At 33.3% G+C, this 17987-nt stretch overlaps 1 protein-coding gene across 1 annotated transcript in view; it reads left to right on the top strand.

Moving 5' to 3' along the window:
• Positions 1–17987, top strand: part of MTX2 (metaxin 2) — a 57599-nt gene that overhangs the window by 23744 nt on the left and 15868 nt on the right. Inside the window, exon 3 of the mRNA XM_017675313.3 lies at positions 508–554. Within this exon, the coding sequence (XP_017530802.2) occupies positions 508–554 (47 nt within the window). The remainder of the gene's footprint in view (positions 1–507; positions 555–17987) is intronic.

Below are 17987 nucleotides of genomic sequence, written 5' to 3'. Positions count from 1 at the left end.
GAAGACTAATAGGCAGCCGCCTTAGTCTTCTAAGCATGGAATTTTTATTGCAGCAAACTTGTCATCTTTCTTTTGTGTGACAGACCTAGACACACTGTATAATATTAACTGCAGGCTGGTTTTATATGATTTTGAATGCTTTCACTTTTAACTAGAGAGAGTTGAGCAGATACTCGTTCACTTAATTTTAATGAAAAGAAGAGGGATGTTTCTTAAAATCTTGAAAAATGAATTTTTTAGATCAGTGATTTTAATTACATATTGTTAATAAGATGTGATAAATGATCAAATAGTTTTAGAGGAAATAGTCATGTTTTATCAGGATTTACATACTATGATAATTTATCAAAATTATGATTATACAATAGTGGTGATATAGAACTTCAAAATTAGTGAAAGCTATACCTTTTGTTTTTTATAAAGGAATAGTTTTTTAGAATAAAAATATTTGTATTTTACTTGTTTAGCAGTCATACTTTTGACACATCTCTCATTGTATTTTCACAGGGGAGCAAATTTTGCTTTCTGACAATGCAGCTTCTCTTGCTGTGCAGGTAAATGTATAAATATTGTAATATTTTTTTACTTTGAATTGCAATAATTTTTTTCCTCTTCAGACAGTCAGAGGCTGTATGTTTTGTATTTTTCTTTGTGATTTACCATTATCAATATAATATCTCTTCTCTGAAGTGTAATTTTATTATGTAATATTATTCAGTTACTTGTCAGTGTATCAAATAAACAAAAATCTTAATCCTTTTTAAAAAAGTCACTTATATGCTATGAGCATTATCTTTCTTAGTAGTTGTTTTACTTTTGGCTAGATATGATAGTATTGATTATTTGGGATGATACGTTCATTCATGGATACAGCATTATTTTGTAACTTAACTTGTATAGATTTATTTACCACATATATTTAAGCATCATTCTCTCATTGTACTCATTCTAGCCTTAATCCATTTGTTAATCTTGAAGCAGACACATTCTTCTCTAACCATTCCTTACATTCTTATTGATTACTTTATTATCTGTTATTTCCAAAATACTTATTGACTGCAGTAACTCTTCAGGTTGTATATCACAGTTATGTAATCCAAAAAAATTAGTGGCTTATAAACTTTAAATTGCACTCTAGGAAGAATAGGATACTTGGGGATTGTTTGATTTAAAAAAAGAAATGTTTGTGTCGATTGTAGAATTATTATTCAAACATTTAGCATGTTTAATTGCTCTTATTTAGTTAGCTTATATAGTTTAAATTAAGAGGATTTTATTATGCAGCACCTAAAAGATAACTTAAGAGAATTCTCAGACATGTGACCTTTACTGGAGGTGAGATTGTGAACTTCTTGAAGACAGAAAGGGAAGAAAAGGAATTGTGAGCTTTTGCTGTGTTCTAGGCATGATGCTAGGCACTTGTTCATCTCATTATTTTTTATTCAATTTGATATCTTATGGGCCTAATAACTATGTCTGATACATAGCATGTCATGCAGTACATTTTTGCTTTGTTTAAGGCAGGGAAAAAAGAGAGAGATGAAATGTATTTGGACAGTAATTTATTTGAGTATGAGTATCTTTAATTTCTTTCTTTTAGAAGATTTATGTCTTTTACCAAGAATATAAATTATGTTTGTTTTATTTGTTTACCTTTATTTTACCTTTAGGCACTAGTATTGTAACTAGTATATTTTCTCTCATTTTAACTTTTGAGAAACATATTCTCAGTTGTTTATATGTAACAAATAAGGACTTAATATTGCTACATGACAATTTTTTTTGTAAAGTAAATAGAATTTCAGTTTAGCTTTCAGATACTAATAATGTTACGTTTAATGTAGTGCCTTGTGTATAGAATGTACTCAGTAAATGTTTGTTGAATGAAGGGTTTGTATGTATGGTAAAAACAATTTTGCCTGATAACTAATAACACAAGTAAATTATTTGCTGTGTATAAAGTAGTATTTTCAATTTTTATGTCTTTGAAAAAATAGTTTCAGGGCACAGTGAATATTTTGGTTGAAGCACTGATTTCTTAAACCCTTTTTTTAATTGTATTTTTTTGAATAACTCTTTCAGGATACTGATGAAAGCTATAGAACATTTCTCCATAAAACATTCCAATGCACATACACAAAAAAAAAGCATACCCAGGCTCTTCTACATATGGTTCAGGAGGTTTACTGATATCCCTGTAGAAGCTATCTGGGGATCTCTTATAAAGAGCCCCTAAAACTAAAGAATAGTAATTTAGGAAGTACTGAAGTAATTTTCACTAAATAATAGGAAGTTATTTTATGTGGAATAGACCAGTGGCTCTTAACTGAGGGAAACTGCATCCTCACAGAGGACATTTGGCAGTGTTTAGACATTTTTGGTTGTCACAGCTGTTGGGGAAGGTGCTACTAGCACCAGGGATGCTGTTAAACATCTTTAAATGCAGAGGCCAGTCCCCCACAACAAAGAATTACACTGTCCCAAATGTAAATAGTGCCAATGTAGAGAAACTCTGGAATAGATGATTTATCTGTTTTTCAGCACACACCAGCATATCAGTGTATTACTGTTAAAAAAAGTTAACAGTTTAAATAATCTGGAGAAGAGAAGAAAAAAGAAATCTTAGTGTGTGCTTTATTTAGCAACTCAGGTTTTTATGGCTTCTATTAATTAGTTTTTTTCCCACCATAACATCTCACATCATAATGGTAATTAGAGTGAAACTAGAAAAAAGAACTTCTTAAAATGCAGAATTTTGCTTCACCATTTCATTTTTTTGTTATCCTACATATGTCACTTAGATGATAAATTAACCAGCATATATTAAAAATTCTTGGTTTTGTTCAATATTCTTTGGCTTGACAGCTGATAGTAGCCATGACTATAAATGTGACTTCCAGATATCTGATGTAAACTTTATGGAGTAATTTTCTTCTATATGGTAGACCAATATCCATTTAAAAGAATCAGTTAATGTATAAAATTGAGCAAAACAGTGTGACAGGTATCCATAAACTGGATATTTTCTAGAAGATACCAGATAATTAAGCATCAGATATTTTAATAGTCTGCTAGTTAAGCCATCAGGAAATTTAAATCTTACTTACCACATGCATGGCCTTGGCATTTATTATACCTCTGAAATGAAGTGGTTATATCTTTTTTGATTAAAGGGACCTTTATGATTTCAGTTTAAAAGAAAATTATTTTTTTTCCCCGAGGCTGTTATTTCCTCTTAGAGTTGCTTTTCTTCCCTCCTCCTCAAAGTATTGGTAATACCTGAAGTGTTTGCCTGGTCATAAAATAATCTTGTTTGTTAAGTATAGTATATATAGGGTGTATACACACACACACACTCACCACAGTATTTTACACACACACACACACACACAAAGAGAAAGAGAGAGAAATCTTTTATCCCATAATACTTCCACTTGGAAGGACTTAAGCTTGTATTGATTGGGAAAAGAACTTTGATAATTCTGTTACTACTTTTCACCCCCTAAAGCTAAACCACTGTTCAATAGGTACATAATGTATATAAGGTTGGCCACATATGTAGTTTAAAGTTTTGCAGTAGCTCCACTAAAAAAGTACAATGAAACAGGTGAAATTAATTTTAATAATATATTTTATTTAACCCAGTGTATCCAAATCTTACCATTTTAATGTGTAATCAGTACAAAATTTATTAATGGGATGTTTTACATTTTTTAATACTAAGTTCAAAATCTGATGTATGTTTTACACTTACAGCACATCTCAGTTTGTGCTAGCCACATTTCAGGTGCTCAGTATTCATGCATAGCTTGGTGGCTCTTGTATTGGACAGCACGTGTCTAGAAATACAGTATGAGCAAATATGTGAACTCCACACTTTTTCTGCAAAAAATGTTTTCTTTGATTTTCTTTCTTCTTTTCTGATTCTGTATATGTTGTCCTCTGTAGCAGATTCCATAAATTATATGGGCAGTTGGTCTCTTTTCCAAATATATATATCTTAAACATTACTCTTTGTTTCAAGTTTCCTCATCTGTAAAATAGAAATATGATAGAAGCTACTATGTTGGGTGTCATGTGGTTTGAATGTGTTAATATATTTAAAGCATTTATAAAGGTGCTTTGTCTGTCGTATTACAAATATGCAGTGAATGTTGCTTATTATTTACAATATGGCTATGAATGTTGGTTATTATTTTCTTCTCTTCTAATTTGTTGACAAAAGCACACATAATCAGTTTCAGCAGGAGGAAAGCCTGCAGACCCTATAATGCCTAATAAGTGGAAGTAATTAAAATAAATAATAGGTGTTAAGAATTTTGGGGGCACATTTGAATTTGTGTGAGCATTACTAATAATTATAACCATTCTTTTATGTACATCTAAAATATTAATGTTGAATCCTTTAATTCTAAAAATATCATTTTAATAATACTGAATAAGGTTTGTTTTAAAATTGAATATTTATTGGATGTCTTTATTATATAAGGCACTCTACTGAGAGCTTCTGTGTGAAATATGGTGTTCAATCTTTACCATAACTCTAGGGTACTATTATTAACCTCATTTTAAAGATGTAGAAACTGAAGCTCAGAAAAGCTCTGTCCAAGATCCTATAGCCCACAAGTTGTGGAGGTAAACATACAACAATAGCATTAGTTGAATGCCTACCATGTGCTCATCACTGTACCGAGCACTTAATTCTTATTAATTCACTTAATTCTTACAGCAACTGTATGAGGTAGGTGCTATTTTAATCCCTATTCAGCAGATAATAAGAATGATGGTAATAACCATAGATAAAATTTACACAGCACTTGATTCCTGTGCCAGGTCTTGTTATATGTACTTTAGGTGTCAGATAATCCTCAGCAACCATCTGAAGTAGGTAGCATTATTATTCCCATTTGACAAATCAGGAAGCTGAGGCGGAGAGGTTAAACAAATTTACATAAGTAGTACTTGGCAGAGTGGGAATACAAATCCAAGGAGTCTGAGTTGGAATCCACACTCACATAACACTTTGCTGCATATCAGTCCAGTCCAGTGATACAGATCTTTGAATTTTTATGCAACAATAAGTGGACATTTATTAAAAAATAATTTCTCATACTTCCTAGCAAATTATACCTTATAATTTATAGATTACATTAAGATATGAAAGATAAACATGTCTCAGCTTTTGAACCTTTGAAATGTGATAATAGCGGTCTTACCTATATTATGAGTTATTGTGAAGCTCACATTAGGTAAAAAATGAGAAATTCTTTTGAAAAAAGTGAAAGTAATGAAAATATAAGGTGATGTCTATTGCTGAATTAGTGCCTATTTGACTTCAAAGATTTATATACATATTTTGTGAATGTCTTTATATAATGTTACTTTCTAGTCAGATTTAGAAACGATTTTTGTTTAGTATATGTGAAACCAATTTAAAAATGAACCTTTTTCTTTTTTGTATAGCTTAATCTAAATATTATAAAAGTTTGAATTTATATTTTAGAGCTGTCTCAAACTGATCATCATTATTACAATGCTACATTAAAAAGTAATCTTACTTTTTACTTAGTTTTTGCTTACTTGAAGTAAGAATGACATTAAGGGAAATATCACTGTTCTGTTTAATAGTCTCATTTTCCTCTATCCTTTGTGAATAATATCCCAAAAAATAAACATCAGAAAGAAACTAAAATTTTTATTTTAATTTGATTAAAAATTTTAGTTTTTTTCTGAATGTTGTATCATTAAAAAAAGTCAGCATTTTTATAGGCCCCATTCATGCTGGGCCATGTGCACTAACATGTTGGACCTGCTGACAAATTGTTAGCTTACCCTTGCTTTTTCCTTTAAGCCAATGATGCTTTTTAAGGTGGACATATTAATTAGTGGTTAAAAAATAATATCCTAATGTAGTGATTGGGAAAGAGCAGGAGAGAGGAGTATTCTTTACTTTGACTAAAGGTCAGTTTTTGCATTAGAGAAACAACTGTGTTGTGAAAATGCAACTACTGTACTCTTGTCATGTCAATCAGATTCCCACAGTAGACAGTTTACCTACAGAACTTTAGAGGAAATGATTTTGAATTTTCAGTTTGGTCGGATACATTTTTGCTTTAAACAAGTTGTTCATGGTTACAATTTTTAAGTATCAATTTAAACTTGATATAAATACAAGTAGGATGTCACATGGTTTTTATATTTTACTAGAGAATTAATAGAATACTGTTTCATGAAAAACATTTTAAAAATTGACATAATGTAAAGTTTCATAAGGTATAAAACTTCAGTTCTTCAAAGTTTGTTCATCTCTCCAACTTTGGTTATCCTCTGTAAAATTAGGCTTCTGTATTCATTTTTGGGATTAGGAGAAGGAAAGGAAGCTAAGGGGAAGAGATAATTTAGCGAACATTCATTACATAAGGGGACTCAAAATCCTCTTCAGTATTCTAAAATGAGCAAAATGGAGGCTGCAGATGTTTCCTTGATATCATTGAATTTAAATTCTTCAGATTGAACATCTTATATCACCTTTTATGTATGGGAAGTATTAAAGCATTTTGGTGATTTGTGCTTATAACACCTGAAATTATTTAAATATATAAAATGTGATTTCTGGAGGAGATAACTGTGAACTTAAGTTGAAAAAAATTTAGTAGATTAAAAATATTCTCCATGTTAAGTACTAATTTCTCAAAACATAGATGGTATGGTGTATATAAAACATTTAAATTAGTCATAGGAGTTGTGAAAATGAAGGACATTCAAATTAGAATTAGGTGACTATTAGAGTTGTCAGTTTTAATAATGAAATAATATAAAATGGTTATACGAAGGCAACGGTTTGCAAACATAAACATCTATTTAACTTAGCAAAATGTACACTCCTGTAGTTCTCAGAGATTGCAAGTTAGAATGTCAACCAAATACTTTTCTGTAGAAATAGTAAAAATAACAAGCAGGATTTTAAAATTTGTTGCTGTTAAACAGAACAATAAAGTCATAGCAGTAAGATGAAAAAAATGACAGTCTATTTTTTAAACAGAAAAAGGCTAGAATTCTTCATTATTAGATATACAGTATCAACATAATCGATCTAGCAACATTATATTTGAACTGAAAATACACTTAAATTTGAGGCCATACACTACTCTGTGTGAGTGAAACATCTTTCATATAGTTCTTAGATGAAATTATCCTTGAATGAATAGCATCTTCATTTATCTTCAAACCTCTTCTGTGCTTTTAGTGTATCTACTGTTTCAACATTCTACAACAAGAATTACATTATACCATTATACCAGAGTAGTTCTGCAGTGTGAAATAAATTGGTCTGGAAAATGAACCTGGCTTTGCTATAAATTACATTCCCAGGTACAAAAGAATTTGTTATTTTGTTTAAAATAGTCACAAATATAATTAAGGTCTTAATTTATGTTAAACTACAAATATGGCTATTACTTTAACGGGATTAGGAACTTAATCTGTCACTTCAAGAATGATACCTAACACTTTTCCTTTGTAACCTTAGACACACTATTTCAATTACAGAGTCTGCAGCTGTTTGATATAAAAATGAATTATTTTGTAGGTAGATTTCATGGTTTTTAATTTTAAAATGTGCCTCTTCAGTAAGGTGGAAAATAATTCTTACGTTGTCACAGATTTTCCTTTGTGTCCTGGTAAAACAAGATAGGAAAGAAAATTCACAACTGTTTTCATTTTATGTCCTGAAAATGGCATTGCATGCTTTAGAATAGTCCTTAGTGAATTGTTACATAGAATATTTCAAATTTAATTATGAGTTGAATAGAAGCTTTGTCCTAAAGAAGAAAACCTGAAGTCTGCTGTCTAAAGATAACTTAACATTGTTGGACTAAAAATGGCTTGTTCCCTATTTAGAATTTAGATACTTTGTTAATGTGATTTGCATACATTTAGAAGCTATGTTTATAATTCCTTAAATATAGTATATATTATACTTTTATCATGATATTAAATGTAAAGCACCTAATCTTTTAAAAACTTAAGGACAATTCTTTAAGATTTTGAATTACTTTAATATTTTCATTGTCAAGCGTTGATTTTACCTTTGATTTTACCTGTTGATTTTACCTTTAATTGGGTAATTAAATTAGATTCTTAGGTTACAAGAATTATTCCTTCTGTGCCTATGACTTTTATAGTTCTTTTGCTTAATTTTGACCCTGTGACTTACATTTATTTATATTTAATTCTAACAGAGAAAACTTTTACCTTTTTCTCTTCTGGTTATCTTTTTTGTTGCTTGCTTTCTGAACTTGTTTTTTCCCTCAGCTGTCAGATGTCAGTGTGTCTAAAATTGAGTCAAATATGCCAGGAGTAGTTTTCAGGTGAGAGTCGTACCAAGGAAAGTCATTTCTCTGATGTGATTTGTCTGTGCGTGTGCTATTATAGCATTTCATGTTTTTGCTAATACATTTGCTGTATTTAAAGCTTTTTATACTTATTGCATTTTCATTTCTGATGATTATTGTATAGCTAATTTAAAAAAATTGAATTCCTGTTACTGTTTTTCTGAAACATATCTGCTTATTGATATTTGTAACTTTATTGATTTTTAAAAATATCTCAGAGTTTAAGAGGAGCTATATTTAACTTTTTAATATGGTGAGCTTTGGTCCCATAAAATAACAAAATGCCAATCTTTGTTGTAGCTTACTAGTTTTCTATGAACTTAGGTATATTTGTATTTATTATTTTGAATATCTGTGGCTTATTCATTAGACAAATGTTTATTGAGAACCTATTGTCTGCTGATTATAAAAGTAGTGAACAAGATAGACATGGTTGGTGTGTACTAATGGAGCGTCTGTTTTGGAGGGGGAGGCCCTTTATCAATTCATTGTTCAGTTTCTCTTTCACCTGTGTGTATGACTTCAAAAAATTATTCACAAAGTAAATATCTTTATTTAGTTGATTTTGCCTTATTGAAAAGATTTTATATAAGATACATACTGAAAACATAGTCATCATATATTTACTCTTTATTATTCTTAAAAAAGGATTTTGGTTATATTCCCTTATCTCTGATATATCCTTTTACTGTTTATTTAGAGATTTTTATCTTAGTGTACAACTTTGCTGTTTGATAATAATATAACTAAATTACAATACAGGCATACCTTGGAGATATAGGTTCAATTTTAGACCACCACAAAGCAAATATTGGAATAAAGTGAGTCAAATGAATGTTTTGGTTTCCCTGTGCATATCAAAGTTATGTCTACATTATACTGCAGTCTACTATAAGTGTGCAATATCGTTATGTCTAAAAAACAATATACATGCCTTAATTTAAAAATACTTTATTGCTAAAATACGCTACCGTCATCTGAGCTTTCTGTGAGTTGTAATAATTTTGCTGGTGGAGAGTCTCGCCTCAGTCTTGATGGCTGTTGACCATCACGGTAGTGGTTGCCGAAGGCTGGGAGGCTGTGGCAATTTCTTAAGACAGCAATGACAGTTGCCACATCCATGGACTCTTCCTTTAATGAATGATTTCTCTGTAGCGTGTGATGCTCTTTAGTAGGATTTTACCTGCAGTAGAACTGTTTTCAAAATTGGAGTCCATCTTCTCAAACACGCCACTGCTTTATCAACTAAGTTTATGTAATATGCTAAATCCTTTTTTTGTTATTTCAACAATGTTTACAGCATTTTCACCAGGACTAGATTCCGTATCGAGAAACCACTTTCTTTGCTCATCTATAAGAAGCAAGCCCTCATCCTTTAAAGTTTGATCATGAGATTGCAGCATTTCAGTCCCAACTTCAGGCTCCACTTCTAATTTTAGTTCTCTTGCTGTTTCCACCACATCTGCAGTCACTTCCTTCATCGTTACTTCCTCAAACTGATTTATGAGGTTTGGAATCCACTTCTTCCAAACTCCTGCTAATGTTGTTAATTTGACATCTTCCCATGAGTCACAAACGTTCTGAAGGGCATCTACAATGGTCACTCCTTTCCAGAAGGTTTTCAATTTACTTTGCCTAGATCCATTAGAGGAATCATGATCTATGGCAGCTATAGCCTTATGAAATGTATTTCTTCAATAATAAGACTTGAAAATAGAAGTGACTCCTTGATCCGTGGGCAACAGAATTGACATTGTGTTAGCAGGCATGAAAAGAACATTATTCTCATATATTTCTATCAGAGCTCTTGAGTGAACAGGTGCATTGTCAGTGAGCAGTAATATTTTGAAAGGAATCTTTTTCTGAGCAGTAGGTCTCAACATTGGGTTTAATATATGAATCATGTTGTAAACAGATGTGCTGTCATCCAGGCTCTGTTCCATTAAGTGAGCATAGGCAGAGTAGATTTAGCATAATTCTTCAGGGCCCTAGGATTTTTGGAACGGTAAATGAGCATTGGTCAACTTAAAGTCACCAGCTGCATTGGCCCCTAACAAGAGAGTCAGCCTGTCTGTTGAAGCTTTGAAGCCAATCTTTGACTTCTCCTTTCCAGCTATGAAAGTCCTAGATGGCATCTTCTTCCAACAGAAGGCTGTTTCATCTACATTGAAAATCTGTTTTAGTGTAACCACCTTCATTAATGATCTGAGCTAGATCTTCTGGATTACCTGCTGCAGCTTCTACATCAGCATTTCCTGCTTCACCTTTGACTTCTGGTTACAGAGATGGCTTCTTTGCTGAAACCTCATGAACCAACCTCTGCTGGCTTCAAACTTTTCTTCAGCTTCCTCACCTCTCTGAGCCTTCATAGAGCTAAGAGAGTTAGGGCCTTGCTCTGGATTAGGTTTTGGCTGAAGGGAATGTTGTGGCTGATCTTCTATCCATCCACTAAAACATTCTTCATGTCAGCAATAAGGCTGTTTTGCTGTCTTACCATTCATATGTTCACTGGAGTAGTGCTTTCATTTCTTTCAAAAACTTTTCCTTTGCACTCACAACTTGGCTAACTGGCATAAAATGCCTAGCTTTCCGCTTGTCCTCGGCTTTTGACAGTGAAATAAATTTAAAGGCAAAAAGCATCCATTTCACCTGGCTTATTTCACTGAGCATAATATCCTCTGGCTCCACCCATGTTGTTTGAAATGGTAGGATTTGTTTTCTTCTTATGCTGGATAATATTCCATTGTGTATATGTACCACATCTTCTTTATCCATTCATCTACTGATGGACACTTAGGTTGCTTCCATTTCTTGGCTGTTGTAAATAGTGCTGCGATAATAGGCCTTCAAGCCTCCTCACTAAGCTTAATCATTTCTAGCTTTTGATTTACCATGAGAGATGTGCATGTCTTCCTTTCACTTGAATACTTAGAGGCCATTGTAGGGTTGTTATTTGGCCTAATTTCAATATTGCTGTGTCTCAGAGAATAGGGAGGCCTTAGGAGAGGGACAGAGATGGGAGAACAGCTGGTCGGTGGAGCAGTCAGAACACACGTAACCAACATTTAAGCTCACTGTCCTATATGGATGCAGCTTTGATGCCCTAAAACAATTAAATTAATAACATTAAAGATCACTGATCACAGATTAGCATAACAAATATAATAATGTAAAAGCTTGAAATATCACAAGAATTATCAAAATGTGGCAGATAAAGTGAGCAGATAAAGTGGCACGGATAGACTTGGTCAACACAGGGTTGCCACAGACTTTCAGTTTGTAAAACATGTATTATTTGTGAAGTGCAGTAAAGTGAAGTGCAATAAAATGAGGTACACCTGTATATAATTGGTTTTTTGTTTTTCTGTTATGGATGTGTGGGGAGGATGAGTGGGAAGGGAGGAATAATGGGAACAAGGGCATATAATAAAGAATATTATATTTCTTTAGAAAATCAGACTTGAAGAAACTAGATCTATGTAATATTTGAGATGTTTTGTTTGATTTGCTCATAAATGTTATTCTGTTTAACTACTTATATTAATTTTAGGACCTGCATGCTCATTTTAAATCTGATGATTGGTCCATAGTTGCTGAGCTTTTAAAGGACTTCTGCTGACAATGACTCCTTCATGTGTTACTTCTCAGTAAATTTTCAGAAGATAATATTGCTCTTACTGGATGACTTCTTAGCTTCTTAAAGCTTCTTATTTAACAAGGTGTTAAAATGACTTTTCAGTTTTTAAACCTGATGGGCTATAGATACAGGGGACTGAAAAGCCCAAAGATCAAAACTGTCCTTGGTTGTGTTTTTATTTCTGCATAGTACCTGTAGCTTTATCCATTTCTTAATACCTTGATATTACCATACTTACAGAAAAGTGTTGACAAAGATTATATTAATCTGAAGGGACTTCTGACATCTTTGTCCACAAAAGAGATGGGGTGGCCTTCAAGATTGGGCTTCTTACTGTTTCATTTGGTGCATATTGTCTTTTTTTTTGTTTTGGTATCATTAATATGCAATTACATGAGCAACATTGTGGTTACTATATTCCCCCCAATATCAAGTCCCCACCACATACCCCATTACGGTCACTGTCTATCAGCGTAGTAAGGTGCTATAGAATCACTAGTTGTCTTTTCTGTGCTACAGTACCTTCCCTGTGCCCCGCCACAACATTATGTGTGCTAATCATAATGCCCCTTGTTCCCTTTATCCCTCCTTTCCCACTCATCCTCCCCAGTCCCTTTCCCTTTGGAAACTGTTAGTCCATTCTTGGGTTCTGTAAGTCTGCTGCTGTTTTGTTCCTTCAGTTTTTTCTTTGTTCTTATACTCCACAGATGAGTGAAATTATTTGATACTTGTCTTTCTTCGCCTGGCTTATTTCACTGAGCATAATACCCTCTAGCTCCACCCATGTTGTTTGAAATGGTAGGATTTGTTTTCTTCTTATGGCTGAGTAATATTCCATTGTGTATATGTACCACATCTTCTTTATCCATTCAACTACTGATGGACACTTAGGTTGCTTCCATTTCTTGGCTATTGTGAATAGTGCTGCGATAAACATAGGGTGCATATGTCTTTTTGAAACTGGGCTCCTGCATTCTTAGGGTAAATTCCTAAGAGTGGCATTCCTGGGTCAAATGGTATTTCTATTTTGAGTTTTTTGAGGAACCTCCATACTGCTTTCCACAAAGGTTTAACTAATTTACATTCCCACCTGTAGTGTAGGAGGGTTCCCCTTTCTCCACATCCTCAGCAACATTTGTTGTTGTCTTTTGGATGTTGGCCATCCTAACTGGTGTGAGGTGATATATCATTGTGGTTTTAATTTGCATTGGTGCATATTGTCTTAGGTAATTCAGTAACCCTTACAGGAGATTCCAAATGAGAAATATTTTTTGGAATTTAGTATAAGAAGTTTACTTGAGGAATGACTCCATTCTTTTTTGAAGACTGCACATACTCCATTGATGGATTCACCAGTCTGTTGAACCAGTTTCTCATTGATGGATATTAGGCTCTTCTTACAGTTTTTATTTTGCTACTATAAATAGGGCTTAGGTGTGAATATCCTTATATATATCTAATATCACTTTATGAAAATATTTCCATATGATATATTTTTTAGCAATAGAATTGCTGGGTAAGAATATGTGGATTTAGAATTTTGATAGGTGTTAACAGAATGCCCTCCAAAAGATTACATTGATTTATACCCCAACTAGTGGTTGAGTATAAATTTTGTGTTTTGAATTCTGACTAAGTAGCCTTTGTTTTGAATCAGAAGTTTCTGTTGCTTCATTAAGAAAAACTTACATATGACTAGAACTAGGTTTACTGATTTTTTGACTTCTCTACTCTTTATTTTGTAATTTGATGTCATCATTCTGATTTCTTATGTTCTGTTCATTCTTTGTGCTAATAACCATTATTTGCTAGTTATATACCAGCATATAACGGGAAATTAAACCAATAAAAGCTAGTTTTAGAATTAAGAGGAACCTGAAATAAAAAGCAAGAGGAATCAGAAGCCTTGCCACTATGTTACTGAAGAATTGCTGTACTAGGATCCCTGTCTGTACTTCTGCTGTTCTGTTAGCTATAACATTTGAAAGGTTTTCCCATACTTAGCTACTGTTTTTATAATCTAATCAAAGCAGTGCTATTTTCAGGTACAGTAACAACTTTTGAATCTAGGATTTAAGAGTTGAATTGATTGCTAACAGATTGCTGTTTCTTTAGACTTATGATTGTACTTTCAATTATGTGTAAATGAGACGTATTTCTCAAAACCAGCTATTATGAAAACTCTGAGCCATAGTTCCCAGAAGATATGATCTAAAAGTAATTACTGAAAAAATAGAATTTAGAATCTTTGGAATATTGTTGGTATCATCCTCTTGGACTGTTTCTAGAATTTCTCTGATTTAAAAGTTCCCAGTGAATGCTACTTCTAAAGAATTTAGAGTCAAAAATGTATAATTTTGTACTTATTTTTTCCTTTCTCATAATAGCAGTTGGTGACATACATCTTTTTTAGCTTGGAATTAGGAATTTTAGAGTCGAATTTGCTACACATGTTAATGGATGCTTGAGTTGTTCCCAGTATTTGATTATTATGGATCAAGCTGCTATGAACATTGTACATGTATATTACTGGCTCTATGCCTTGTTTTGTTTTTGGTATATCTCTGGGAGTAGAATTGTTGGCTGATAGGGAAAGCTTATGCTTAGTAGCAGACAATACCATTTTCAAAGTGGTTGGCTTAATTTGTACTCACACCAGCAATGTATGAGAAACTTAACACACACACACACACACACACACACACACACACACACACACACGCACGCATGCATGCGTGCGCACACCAGTACATTGTTCCATTTTTACCTTACTCCAAATTCTGATAACCAGAGACAATCATTTTGCATTCTTTTAGCTGTATTATGTTCCCAGGTGTTTACCTCTGTATTTTGAAGATGTTAGTATTGTTACTTCATTTTTTTAATTTTAAATTTATCTATTGAATTCCACTATGAAATTCACCTCTTATAACAGTCCTCCTCACTCCTTCCCCATCTTTCCAATAGTTCTCTAATTTTTTTGGTTAATTAATATTTAGTGTTTGTATTATAATTAGAATGTTAATACTGATCTCAGCTGAGTGGCTTTCTGTGTACTATGAACATATTCTTTGTACGTGATTTTTTTTTCCCCCTTCAGGTAACTGCTTTATTTAATTCATTTGGGTACTTTTCTCTCCTAAATTCTTTGACTGAACTGTGAAACCCCCCTTTATAATGGTCAAATGTATCAGGTCCTTCTTATTTATTTTTTTTAAGTATTATCTTTGAAACCCCTGATGCTTCTACTTTAATTGGAACATTTCTTGGCTGGCTTCAGAGCTGTTTTCTTAAGATATCATCCAGGATATTCTTTCTGCTTTTCTTTTATTTTGGATTCCCTATTTTCAGGATTCCATGTTCTTTTTTTCTTTGTTTATTATTTTAATTTTGTGTAGCATATTGTTTTTTAGCTTCCTGAGAAAGGGTATATGGGAAATAAAAATTTAAAGACCTTGCTTGTGTGATACCAGTTTTCTTCTGTTTTCATATTTGATAGATAACTTGGCTGCTTGTAGAATTTTAGATTGGCAAGATTTTTCCTTAGAATTTTGAAGGCCTTGTGATAATCTGGCTTCTGGAATTGCTGTTGAGATATTTAGTGTCATTTATTTGCTCAGTTCTTTGTATGCTTACCATCTTTTCATTTTTGTTTCTTTTCTTTCTTCTAGTCTCTCCCTCCCTCCCTCCCTCTCTCCCTCCTTCCCTCCCTCCCTCCCTCCCTCCTTCCTTCCTTCCTCCCTTCCTTCCTTCCTTCCTTCCTTCCTTCCTTCCTTCCTTCCTTCCTTCCTTCCTTCCTTCCTTCCTTCCTTCCTTCCTTCCTTCCTTCCTTCCTTCCTTCCTTCCTCCCTCCCTCCCTCCCTCCCTCCCTCCCTCCCTCCCTTCCTTCCTTATAGGGATATTTGTTATACCCACCTCATAGGGTAAAGCAAGTACCTGGCACATAGTGCTTAATAAACATTAGCCATTATAATCTTTCTTTGAGGTTGTCTTCTCTGTGTATTTTCTGTTTCCTCTCGATTCCTTTTTTTTGTGGCTTGTTTTGGCTCTGTATTTTATGTTTGAAGCTTTCCCCAAGTATCTGTTGATCTCTGCTAACAATTCATATTTAAGAGTCAGGCTAATGGGTTGATGAGGGACTTTTTGATACGTGGGCTTCAGTGTAGACTGATTGCACAGTAAGCTGCCATTTTTGTTGGCCACTATCCCACCCCATCCCCACCCAAACCATAGGTATTTGTAGGTCTTCTCTACAGAGATACATCCCGGAGGGACTTAATTTGGCTGCCAGTGTTTAGGAGCTGAGAGAGGGAGAGGGTTGCTGGGGTCTCTTTAGTTAGTGTGTATACTTTATCTTAACCTTCCTCTTTTCAGTGTGACCCCTACCCATTGCCCTCTGTTGTGTTTGGTCTTGATGCAGAAGTCTCTCTCGTAGGCTTTTTCCAGAGAACGGACCTCTGCCTCCTGCCAGATCGAGGGCAGGCTAGTTGTCTGATGCTTATACATACTTTCATCCAACCCTATTTTTAGTGCCCTACCTCACCTCTGCCTTCTGCAATACTTGGTGACTCCAGTTTTGGAGTCTTCCTACTTTCTGTGATGCAAATGTATTGATTTTCTCCTCTGTGTGCTCTTATCTGAGGTTGCAGCTGCCTCTGCCCTGCTAAGTCTGCTTTCCGTCTTACAAAAATGGGTTGACATCTTTGGTTTGCTTTGTTCCCCTTTCCCATTCTTTGTATCTTTCTGAGTTTGTGAGTTTTTTATTTTTTCACTGTTATTTTAGTAGATTTTTTTTCAACAGTTGTAGAGAAAAATGTGTAAGTTCAATCCTTCACATTTAACTGGTTATGATTTGAAATTTTTTAAGAATAAAAACTATATCATTATTTTACGTATCCTTCCCCTTTAATGAATATTTGACATTATGAGTTTAATTAGTTTACTCAGTATGTTAAAACAACATCAAGTTTATTAAATACCAGGTTCTTAGAAGTCAGGTACTGGGTGTGCATGTATGTATGTACCTGTGTTTAAAAAATTCCCTACTCTTCATGTGCTTAGGTACTCAATAAGTTTATATTCAAAGAATAAATGTATTTATTGGCTATAGTTTTAAATTATTCATTCTTAAGTTCTTACTTTCCACATGTTAATAAATTTACCTGACCATTTCATCAATTGGAGTTGCACAACAAATCAGTAAGCCCTATATTAGTTCTTCCTGAAATTGAAAATATTATGGTATTTAATGTGTCACTGTCATAAAAAATTGATCACTTGGGTGGTCGGTGGACACTATAGTATTATGCAGGTTGTTTCTATAATATTTAGATTAATCACTTTCAGATAATGTCAGCCTGTCTTGCTGAGATGTCTTTTATATGCTGATTATCAGCTCGACCTTTCTCCATGCTGTCCAATAGAACTTTCTCTGATGTTGGAGATGTTGTTTGTGCTGTTCAGTGGACATGGTAGCCACTAGCCACATGTGACTATTGAGCACTTGAAATGTGACTAGTGTGACTGGGGAACCTGAATTAAAAATTTTATTCTACTTTAATTCATTTAAATGGCTGTAGGTGACTAATGGCTACCATATTGGACAGCATAGTTGTAGATGATTATCTGATAGGATGCACTAAGCTTTTGATTTTAAGTATTTTATGTGGTCAAACACTTGAAATAGTTTGGAATAAAGTATCCAACGGAGCAATAGGAATTGACTAAGTTATCCTCTTTTTTTAAAAATTGTAATTAGAATTGCATTATTCTTTGGATTTATATAAGAATAAAAATATGCAGATTGCTATTTCAGAATTGAAAATAAAATGTATTATAGATTGGTGTGTCATGCCTTTTATTTGAAGTATTTAGGGTACAGAGAAGAGATTGAAAATGGAAGTGAAAGGTGAAAGTACTATTTAGAACTGCTTGGAGATTTTTTTGTCTTGTAAAAG

The sequence above is a fragment of the Manis javanica genome, chromosome 12 (assembly GCF_040802235.1).
Source record: "Manis javanica isolate MJ-LG chromosome 12, MJ_LKY, whole genome shotgun sequence".
In the NCBI taxonomy this organism is placed as follows: domain Eukaryota; kingdom Metazoa; phylum Chordata; class Mammalia; order Pholidota; family Manidae; genus Manis; species Manis javanica.
The sequence above is the reverse complement of the archived record's forward strand: the minus strand, read 5'-3'. Positions and strand labels throughout refer to the sequence as shown.